This window comes from Pollachius pollachius, assembly GCF_949987615.1.
Source record: "Pollachius pollachius genome assembly, chromosome: 10".
Lineage (NCBI taxonomy): Eukaryota > Metazoa > Chordata > Actinopteri > Gadiformes > Gadidae > Pollachius > Pollachius pollachius.
Window position 1 is genome coordinate 5,336,606 of NC_136943.1, and position 11,817 is coordinate 5,348,422.

The following is an 11,817-nucleotide window of genomic DNA, read 5'->3' on the forward strand; positions in this document are numbered from 1 at the left end:
ACGCGTGTATGTCCTGAGGAACGCCAATAGATGTTGTCCTTAATGTGACTGTACTCCTACAACTCAAACTCAGCTTTAACTGTAGACATGAGGCACGATACTGACTGGCCAGGGTTCTACTTTGATATAGTCCTATTGATGCAATGGGTACAAAAACGTCATGGCACATGCGCGCTGACATCACGCGATCTCCCGTTTCATTGCACGATACAGGTGTCTGTCACACATTTTACGCGCGAATAAGACCGATGGAACGATGCCCTGCCATTATTATATTTTTTATGTCCAGTGCCTGGTTACGCTACCTGGTCGGTGGGTATAGGGTATTCATTTCTTCATATATTTGCTTGAGTATTCTTTGTTTATTGAAGGTAACTCTTGAGGGTGCCCCAAATTAACTATTATACCATACGACGAGCAATGACACACACACACACACACACACACACACACACACACACGTACACGAGCGCATACACACACACACACACACACACACACACACACACACACACACACACACACACACACACACACACACACACCTACACACACACACACACACACACACACACACACACACACACGCATCGCCATTAATGTTCTTACCTCTGTAGATGTACTCCTCCTGTCAGGGACCACGAGAGTGTTCCCATTGCTCCCCGGGACTATAGCAGATCCTATACTCATTCTGGGTCCAACTAACATGTAGCGTTTCTCTCCAGATCTGTACTGGATGCTGTGACACAGAGTTCCATCATAGTTCGGCTCTTGTATAAACTTTGAAGAGCAGTCTGTAGATTTCGAGCACTGCATGGCTATCAGTACGATAATACTGAGGATAAAAAGCACAGAAACTGAGCCCAATGTTATTATGAGATAAAACGATAGATTATTGTCGTTATCAATCGTAGCTGAACTTTTCACATCAGAAGCTGAAATGGCATCTTTGGGCTCCACGAGCTTGACAACCACAGTAGCTGTTGCTGAGAGTGACACGTTCCCATTGTCTTTGACCAGTATCACCAGTTTATGTTGAGCCTCGTCTGTCTCTGTGAATGAGCGCAGTGTTCTTATCCGTCCAGTATAGCGGTCCAAACCAAAGAGACTGTGGTCACGCACTTCCTGTAGTGAGAATAATAGCCAGCCATTGTACCCTATATCAGCATCGTAGGCTCTCACTTTAGTCACCAGGTGACCCGTGTGGACGTTACGGGGAATCTCCACCTCCCCCTCGCTTGTGCCGTTAGTACTGGGGGGATACAGGATGACGGGAGTGTTGTCGTTCTGGTCCAGGATGCACACATTAACGGTGACGTTGCTACTCAGTGGCGGCCTTCCAGAATCTGTTGCAATAACTTGAAAGTTAAATGTCTTCGACGTTTCGAAATCAAAGCTTTTTAATGCCGAAACATCCCCATTTTGCGAATTTATATTTAGAAAAGACACCAGCTTATCGTCTTCACGGCCTGCCCTCCCGATGTGAAATGAAATTGCTGCGTTTTCGTTCTCGTCTCGATCAATGGCCCCTACGTTGAATATGGAAGCGCCCGGGCCGTTATTCTCAGTTAGATAAAACGTATACGGACTCCGTGAGAACTCTGGACTGTTGTCATTCACATCCGACACGACAACGCTCATTGACTTTTCGGATGATAGGGCAGGCTTGCCCGCATCCCTTGCGACTATCGTTAGGTCGTAATGTGCCTGCTTCTCTCTATCGAGCAGCGACTTGGTCACTAACGAATACATGTTTTCTTCTAAGGAGGGGGATAAGGTGAAAGGGGTAATTTCTCTAATGGAACAAGTCACTTTCCCGTTGAGGCCGGAGTCAGAATCAATCACACTTATGAGGGCGACTGTGGTCCCCGGCCTGGAATCCTCAGCAATGGCGCTGGAGAATGATGTCACCTCAATCTCTGGCGCATTGTCGTTTACGTCAACTATTTTAATAATGACGCTCTTCTCTGAGGTGAGGGGCGCAAGCCCTTTATCCGATGCTTGTATTTCAATTTCATATTTGTCCTTGTGTTCATAGTCAATGAGGCCTTTTACAATTATTTCACCTGTTAGCTGATTAATATCAAAGAGCTTGAATAGTCTGTTATTCACACTGTTTCCAAATGAATAAATTACCTCTCCGTTTGGACCGTCATCTAAATCACTTGCATTTACTTGAATTACTGTACTGCCGATCGGCGCGTTTTCATTGAGAAGCACCGAATAAACATCTTTAGAAAAAACCGGGGTATTGTCATTGACATCCAGTACATCCACTCGAATTCTCATTTCACCAGATTTCGGTGGTTTTCCCCCGTCCAAAGCGGTCAGCAACAATGCATGACTTATTTCCACTTCTCTATCTAACGACTTTTGTAAAACTAATATTGGTATTTTGCCATCTTCTCCCTTATCTTTCACTTCCAAACGGAAATGATCATTATGGCTCAGTTTATATTTTTCGACAGAAAACTGACCACCGTCTGGATCCCGTGACGCCTGCAGCTGAAAGCGCGCTCCAGGTAGAACAGACTCGGAAATCTCTAACGTTTTCTCTTTCTCTGGAAAGCTTGGCGAATGGTCGTTCACATCCACCACCTCCACCCCAACATAATGCACCTCCAGTGGATTCTCGAGCACCGTTTTCAGATTGATTAAACACGCACTAGTCCTCTCGCATACCTCTTCCCTGTCGATCTTGCGATTCACATACAAAACGCCATCGACTTGATTCACGTAGAAAAGTGGATCGGAAGAACCAGAAACGATGCGATATTTCCTTTCTTTTAATGTGCTCTTATCCAGCCCTAAATCCTTGGCCACATTCCCAACGACAGTTCCTTCATTCACTTCCTCAGAAATGGAATATCGTATTTGTGCCGATGTCGTACTCCACAAAATAATCACCGTAAACACGAAGGCAATCCACAGCTCGCGCTTTCTTTGTTCCATGACGGACAGACGGCACAAACTCCTTCAATAGAATATTAGCCGCTGTTGTGGTCCATATAGCCATACACGTGAAAATGAATATGCTCAACAAACGGTAAAATGTAAGATTATAGTCCTACTGTTGCTCGTACTATCAGATATCATTCTGCCCTCATCGAAACAATACGCCTTTTAAGGGGTGGGCGCACAATTCAACGACTGGAATGAATGCTGGCGTCGCCCCTCCTCTTGTACAGTGACACCATGCGACCCTTTGGTGAATAATATAAAGTACAATGAGCCTCTCCACTACTCGTCTTATTGTGTTTAACAAATTATCAAATTTGTGGACCTGAATAGATAGTAGTTGCACGTCTTACTTCAGTACCACGGACAGCGGCTTTAAGTCATTAAGACGTCAAGCGTTGACGAACATTGAGAGAGAAACCAAGACTGTCACCGTGCAAAAATGAGCCACAAATGAAAATCAATCCAATACGTACGTTTGAAATATTGATTTAAAATCACAGGTCAGCAATCTTACCTCAACAGATGTGCTCCTCCTGTCAGGGACCACTAGAGTGTTCCCATTGCTCCCCGGGACTATAGTAGATCCTATACTCATTCTGGGTCCAACTAACATGTAGCGTTTCTCTCCAGATCTGTACTGGATGCTGTGACACAGAGTTCCGTCATAGTTAGTTTCTGGTAAATACTTGGAGGAAACGTCCGTGGTTTTAGAGCACTGCATTGCAATCAGCACAACAATACTGATGAGAAAAAGAGTTGAAACTGAAGTCAGAGTTATCATTAAATAAAATGTCACTCCACTATCCCCAATGTCAGTCGCTGCACTTTTCACATCAGTAGCTGAAATGGCCTCTTTGGGCTCCACCAGCTTGACAACCACAGTCACTGTTGCTGAGAGCGATACGTTCCCATTGTCTTTGACCAGTACGACCAGTTTATGTTGAGCCTCGTCTGTCCCTGTGAATGAGCGCAGTGTTCTTATCCGTCCAGTATAGCGGTCCAAACCAAAGAGACTGTGGTCACTCACTTCCTGTAGTGAGAATAACAACCAGCCGTTGTATCCTATATCAGCATCGTAGGCTCTCACTTTAGTCACCAGGTGGCCTGCAGGAACATTGCGAGGAACCTCCTCTACTCCTTCAGCAGAACCGTTAGAGCTGACCGGATGTAAGATAACTGGAGGGTTGTCGTTCTGGTCCAGAAGAAACACGTTCACCGAAACGTTACTGCTTAAAGACGGACTTCCAGAGTCTGTCGCCACAACGTGGAATCTAAACGTTTTTAATTTTTCAAAATCAAAACTCTTCAAAGCCGAGACATCTCCATTTACAGTGTTAATGTTTAAAATGGAAGATAAAAGATTGTCTCCGCCCCTAAAGATATGGTAGGAAATAAGCGCGTTATCCCCTTCGTCTTGATCAGTGGCCTGCACTTTGAATATGGAGTCTCCAGGAGAATTGTTCTCAGTAAGATAGAAAGTATAGGGACTCAGTAGAAACTGGGGGCTGTTGTCGTTCACATCTGATATATCGATCCGGATAGTCTTTTCAGAGGACAAGGATGGCTCCCCTGCGTCTTTAGCGATGATTGTAACGTCGTATTGAGATTGTTTCTCTCGATCTAAAGGTGTTTTGGTTACTACGGAGAACATGTTATTCTGTACAGATGGACTCAGTGTAAACGGAACATCTTGGTTTATAAAACATAGCACCTTTCCGTTGATACCGGAGTCTGAGTCCTTTACTGTAATGACAGCCACTGTTGTCCCTGACTTGGAATCTTCTGGAAGGGCTTTTGAATATGAATTTACTTCTATCTCAGGTGCGTTGTCGTTGACATCAATGATATTAATTATGACACTCTTGTCACTTGTTAATGGTGTTGGCCCTTTGTCTGATGCTTGGATGTCAATCTCATATATGTTACGCTCTTCAAAGTCTAAGATTCCTGACACTGTCAATTCTCCATTTAATGAATTTAATTCAAAATGTTCCTGCACTTCTCTATCAACATCATTACCGAATGAATACACAACTTCTCCATTAGCACTATCATCCAGGTCGGTTGCATTAACTTGTGTAATAGTAGTGCCTATGGCGGTGTTTTCCTGCAGCTGCACAGAGTAAGACTCCTTGGTAAAGACTGGATGGTTATCGTTCACATCAACTACGACCACTGATATTTTCATTTGACCAGACTTTGGAGGTTTACCTCCATCGATAGCAGTCAGTAGTAAATTATGAGTTTTAACTGATTCTCTATCAAGTGACTTTTGAATTATTAAAATGGGTGTTTTACGGTTTTCGCCACGATCTTTTGTCTCCAAACGAAAATGTCCACTCTGACTTATCGTATACTGCTGAACAGATAATAATCCGCTGTCGGCGTCACGCGCAGCTTGCAACTGAAAACGCGCCCCTGGTAACGCAGATTCAGAAATCTCTAACATTTTTTCATTTTCGGGGAAGCTGGGAGCATGGTCGTTCACATCCAGAACTTCCACCGCTACATAATGGACCTCTAGCGGGTTCTCCAGAAATGTTTTCAGTTCTATTACACAGGCTTTGCTTCTCTCGCATACCTCCTCCCTGTCTATTTTCCGGTTCACATACAAAATGCCATCGTCTTGATTAACCTGGAATAGGGGCTCCGTCGAGCCGTGGACAATACGATAGCCTCTGTCCCTCAATGTGGTCTTGTCGAGTCCTAAATCTTTAGCGATGTGTCCAACAACAGTCCCTTCTTTAACCTCTTCAGCGATGGAATATCGTATCTGAGCGAAAGAAACGCTTCTAAAGGCACCCATAGCGAAGAAACAAGAAAGCCAAAGCCATCGCTCCCTCCACGTCCGCCGTCCTCTTTGTTCCATTGCGAGAGAAATTTAGACGACAACGTCAATCTAAAAAATACATTCCACAAGAATATCCTTTGTCACCATCCCAGTATAAAAAATGTATGGGATATTATCCAACAAATATTTATAAGCAGTGCGGATCGTAGTTATTACTCTAACGCCACTCCCGCACAATATTTGAGCGCACTCCAAAATCTTGACGTGAACAAGGATGGGCTTATCAGCTGTGGCCAACACGCTGCCTTACTGTCATCCGGCTTCTTACTGACACCATGTGATGCTCTATGTTATTGAAGGGCAAAGACTTTTACAAAGTGTATCAAATTCTAATGAAACAAAACGTTTTTTAAAACAACTGAAACTGATTTAAATATTTTTTCTCAAAATAATATATCCTTTAAAATATTTGGAAAATTGATATGATGCACATGTCATAGTGCCACAATAGTTGCATGACGATCATATTAATAATTGTCAAAGAGTTTTCAGCACCTCGGAAAGGGTACATTTGTCTGCGAATTTTCACAAGGGCAAAAATAAATGAAGGAACTAAATTGTCATTTACTTTGAATAAGGCTGAATGACAAATCATGGATCATACAGTCGACCAAAGTGTTAGGGACTCAAAAAATGTGCGACTGTCGTTTCTTACCTCCGCGGATGTACTCCTCCTGTCAGGGACCACGAGAGTGTTCCCATTGCTACCCGGGACTATAGTAGATCCAATACTCACTCTGGGTCCAACTAACATGTAGCGTTTCTCTCCAGATCTGTACTGGATGCTGTGACACAGAGTTCCATCATAGTTTGTTTCTGGTAAATACTTGGTGGATACGTCCGTGGTTTTAGAGCACTGCATTGCAATCAGCACAATAATACTGATGAGAAAAAGAGTTGAAACTGAAGCCAGAGTAATCATTAAATAAAATGTCACTCCACTATCCCCAATGTCAGTCGCTGCACTTTTCACATCAGAAGCTGAAATGGCCTCTTTGGGCTCCACCAGCTTGACAACCACAGTAGCTGTTGCTGAGAGGGACACGTTCCCATTGTCTTTGACCAGTATGAACAGTTTATGTTGAGCCTCGTCTGTCTCTGTGAATGAGCGCAATGTTCTTATCCGTCCAGTATAGCGGTCCAAACCAAAGAGACTGTGGTCACTCACTTCCTGTAGTGAGAATAACAGCCAGCCATTGTATCCTATATCAGCATCGTAGGCTCTCACTTTAGTCACCAGGTGGCCTGCAGGAACATTGCGAGGAACCTCCTCTACTCCTTCAGCAGAACCGTTAGAGCTGACCGGATGTAAGATAACTGGAGGGTTGTCGTTCTGATCCAGAAGAAACACGTTCACCGAAACGTTACTGCTTAAAGACGGACTTCCAGAGTCTCTTGCCATAACGTGGAATCTAAACGTTTTCAATTTTTCAAAGTCAAAACTCTTTAAAGCCGAGATATCTCCATTTACAGGGTTAATGTTTAAAAAGGAAGATAACAGATTGTCTCCGCCCCTAAAGATATGGTAGGAAATAAGCGCGTTATCCCCTTCGTCTTGATCAGTGGCCTGCACTTTGAATATGGAGTCTCCAGGAGAATTGTTCTCAGTAAGATAGAAAGTATAGGGACTCAGAAGAAACTGGGGGCGGTTGTCGTTCACATCTGATATATCTATCCGGATAGTCGTTTCAGAGGACAGTGATGGCTCTCCTGCGTCTTTAGCGATGATTGTAACATCGTATTGAGAATGTTTCTCTCGATCTAAATGTGTTTTGGTTACTACGGAGAACATGTTATTCTGAACAGATGGAGTCAGTGTAAACGGAACATCTTGGTTTATAAAACATAGCACCTTTCCGTTGATACCGGAGTCTGAGTCCTTTACTGTAATGACAGCCACTGTTGTCCCTGACTTGGAATTTTCCGGAAGGGCTTTGGAATATGAATTTACTTCTATCCCAGGTGCATTGTCGTTGACGTCAATAATATTAATAATGACACTTTTGTCTGTTGTCAGTGTAGCTGCCCCTTTGTCTGATGCCTGTATGTCAATCTCATATCTGTTACGCTCCTCAAAATCCAACATCTCTACCACCGTTATTTCCCCTGTTGATGGATTCAAGTTAAAATGTGAACGTGCCTCTCCATCGACGTCATTACCAAACGAATACACAACCTCGCTATTTAAACCTTCATCGGGATCTGTTGCATTCACTTGTATAATAGTAGTACCAATCACGGTATTTTCATTTATTTGTAAGGCATATGAATCCTTAGTGAAGACAGGTGGGTTATCATTGACGTCGGATACATGAATAGCAATTTTCATTTCGCCAGACTTAGGAGGTTTACCACCATCAGTCGCGGTCAGAAGTAAATTATGGGTTTTAACTGATTCTCTGTCCAGTGGCTTTTGGATAATTAAAATTGGAGTCTTCCGGTTTTCCCCGCGATCTTTCACCTCTAAACGAAAGTATTCATTATGACTTATTTTATACTGCTGAACAGATAATAAGCCACTGTCAGAATCCTGCGCACCTTGTAAGAGAAATCGCGCTCCTGGTAACACAGATTCGGAAATCTCGAACGTTTTTTCCATTTCAGGGAAGCTGGGAGCGTGGTCGTTCACATCTACCACTTCCACCGCTACATAATGGACCTCTAACGGGTTCTCCAGAAAAGTCTTCAGTTCTATTACACAGGCTTTGCTTCTCTCGCATACCTCCTCCCTGTCTATTTTCCGGTTCACATACAAAATGCCATCGTCTTGGTTAACCTGGAATAGTGGCTCCGTCGAGCCGTGGACAATACGATAGCCTCTGTTTCTCAATGTGCTCTTGTCGAGTCCCAAATCCTTAGCGATGTGTCCAACAACAGTCCCTTCTTTAACCTCCTCAGCGATTGAATAACGTATCTGAGCCAAAGAAACGCTTCTAAAGGCAACCATAGCGAAAAAACAGGAAAGCCAAAGCCATCGCTCCCTCCACGTCCGCCGTCCTCTTTGTTCCATTGCGAGAGAAATGTAGACGACAACGTCAATCTATAGCATATAATCCACAGCCAGTATATCCTTTGCCATCATCATAGTTTGGAAAAAATAAAGACTATTATCAAACAAATATTTAGAATCCGGGCGGAGCCTAGTTATTCCTCAAACGCCGCAATCGCACAATGGTGTAGCGCAATCCAAAACCTTGACGTGAACAAGGATGGGCTTATCAGCTGTGGGCAACACGCTGCAAAACCGTTATCCGGCTTCCTACTGACACCACGTGATGCTTAATGTTACTACAGGTCGTAGATTTTTACAAAATGAATTGAATTATAATGAAACAAAATATGTTAAAACAACTCAAACTCATATCAACTATTGTTCTTATAATAATGTATACTTTAAATTAGAAAATGGATAACCTGCAAATGCTTTATTCGCTTATTATTTGCATTTATCAAATAATGATTGATAAGTTATGTATTTTTCAGCACCACGTACAGCTTTGATTTTTCTGGCAGTTTCCACGAGAACGAAAATAAATATAGCAAGTAACTAGAAAAAAACATTGATTTCGGCTGAAAAAAAATAACTAATGGAGGAATACACAGTCGACCAAACTGTTAGGTGAGAACCTGACACAATACAGTGTAATCGTCGTTTCTTACCTCAGCAGAGGTACTCCTCCTGTCAGGGACCACTAGAGTGTTCCCATTGCTCCCCGGGACTATAGTAGATCCTATACTCATTCTGGGTCCAACTAACATGTAGCGTTTCTCTCCAGATCTGTACTGGATGCTGTGACAAAGAGTTCCATCGTAGTTTGTTTCTGGTAAATACTTGGAGGATACGTCCGTGGTTTTAGAGCACTGCATTGCAATCAGCACAATAATACTGATGAGGAAAAGAGTTGAAACTGAAGCCAGAGTTATCACTAAATAAAATGTCAGGCCGCTATCCCCAATGTCAGTCACTGCACTATTCACATCAGAAGCTGAAATGGCCTCTTTGGGCTCCACCAGCTTGACAACCACAGTAGCTGTTGCTGAGAGTGACACGTTCCCATTGTCTTTGACCAGTATGACCAGTTTATGTTGAGCCTCGTCCGCCTCTGTGAATGAGCGCAGTGTTCTTATCCGTCCAGTATAGCGGTCCAAACCAAAGAGACTGTGGTCACTCACTTCCTGTAGTGAGAATAACAGCCAGCCGTTATATCCTATATCAACATCGTAGGCTCTCACTTTAGTCACCAGGTGGCCTGCAGGAACATTGCGAGGAACATCCTCTACCCCCTCAGCAGAACCGTTAGAGCTGACCGGATGTAAGATAACTGGAGGGTTGTCGTTCTGATCCAGAAGAAACACGTTCACCGAAACGTTGCTGCTTAAAGACGGACTTCCAGAGTCTGTTGCCAAAACGTTGAATCTAAAAGTTTTGAATTTTTCAAAGTCAAAACTCTTTAAAGCCGAGATGTCTCCGTTTACAGGGTTAATGTTTAGAAAGGAAGATAACAGATTGTCTCCGCCCCTAAATATATGGTAGGAAATAAGCGCATTATTCCCTTCGTCTTGATCAGTCGCCTGTACTTTGAATATGGAGTCTCCAGGAGAATTGTTCTCAGTAAGATAGAAAGTATAGGGACTCAGTTGAAACTGGGGGCTGTTGTCGTTCACATCAGATATTACGATCTGGATAGTCTTTTCAGAGGACAAGGATGGCTCACCTGCATCTTTAGCGATGATTGTTACATCGTAATATGGTTGTTTCTCTCGATCTAAAGCTGTTTTAGTAACTACGGAGAACATGTTATTCTGCACGGATGGAGTCAGTGTAAACGGAACATCTTGGTTTATAAAACATAGCACCTTTCCGTTGATACCGGAGTCTGAGTCCTTTACTGTAATTACAGCCACTGTTGTCCCTGACTTTGAATCTTCTGGAAGGGATTTGGAATATGACATTACTTCTATCTCGGGTGCGTTGTCGTTCACATCAATTATATTAATAATCACACTTTTATCAGTTGTAAATGCAACTGCCCCTTTGTCTGATGCCTGGATGTCAATCTCATATCTGTTACGCTCTTCAAAATCTAAGATTCCGCAAACTTTTAATTCCCCTGTTATTGTATTTAATTCAAAATATTCCCTGACTTTTCCGTGCACATCATCACTGAATGAATACACAACCTCTCCATTAGCACCATCATCCAGATCCGTTGCATTAACTTGTATAATAGTGGTTCCTATAGCAGTGTTTTCCTGCAGCTGCGCAGAGTAAGAGTCCTTGGTGAAGACGGGGTGATTATCATTAACATCAACTACTACTACTGTTATTTTCATTTCTCCCAACTTTGGGGGTTTACCTCCGTCTATAGCAGTCAAAAGTAAATTATGTGTTTTAACTGATTCTCTATCTAGTAACTTTTGGAGGATTAAAATTGGCGTCTTCCTATCTTCACCACGATCTTTAACTTCCAAGCGAAAATGTTCATTAGGGCTCAACTTATACTGCTGAACAGATAATAATCCACTGTCCCCATCGTGCGCGGCGTGTATTTGAAATCGAGCTCCTGGTAACGCAGATTCAGAAATCTCGATTTTTTTTTCGTTTTCGGGGAAGATGGGCGCGTTGTCGTTCTTGTCCAACACTTCCACCGCTACATAATGGACCTCTAGCGGGTTCTCTAGAACAGTTTTCAGATCTATTACACAGGCTTTGCTTCTCTCGCATACCTCCTCCCTGTCTATTTTCCGATTCACATACAGAACGCCATCGTCTTGATTAACCTGGAATAGGGGCTCCGTCGAGCCGTGGACAATACGATAGCCTCTGTTTCTCAATGTGCTCGTGTCGAGTCCTAAATCCTTAGCGATGTGTCCAACAACAGTTCCTTCTTTAACCTCCTCAGCGATGGAATATCGTATCTGAGCCAAAGAAACGCTTCTAAAAGCAACCATTGCAAAAAAACAGGAAAGCCAAAGCCATCGCTCCCTCCACGTCCGCCGTCCTC

At 43.1% G+C, this 11,817-nt stretch overlaps 3 protein-coding genes across 3 annotated transcripts in view; all 3 read right to left on the bottom strand.

Annotated features, from left to right (window-relative positions):
• The window catches only part of LOC307081616 (protocadherin alpha-10-like), a gene marked incomplete at both ends in the record, with an annotated part of 83,088 nt that overhangs the window by 27,322 nt on the left and 43,949 nt on the right, over positions 1 to 11,817 (bottom strand). The window lies entirely within an intron of this gene.
• Positions 76 to 5,767, bottom strand: LOC307081537 (protocadherin alpha-8-like; the record flags this gene model as incomplete). The annotated part of the gene is made up of 3 exons (XM_079744790.1): positions 76 to 132; positions 586 to 2,472; positions 5,327 to 5,767. 3 exons carry the CDS (start codon positions 5,765 to 5,767, stop codon positions 76 to 78), a joined length of 2,385 nt encoding a protein of 794 aa, XP_079600916.1.
• Positions 5,843 to 11,764, bottom strand: LOC307081538 (protocadherin alpha-3-like; the record flags this gene model as incomplete). The annotated part of the gene is made up of 3 exons (XM_079744791.1): positions 5,843 to 5,860; positions 6,468 to 6,629; positions 9,473 to 11,764. 3 exons carry the CDS (start codon positions 11,762 to 11,764, stop codon positions 5,843 to 5,845), a joined length of 2,472 nt encoding a protein of 823 aa, XP_079600917.1.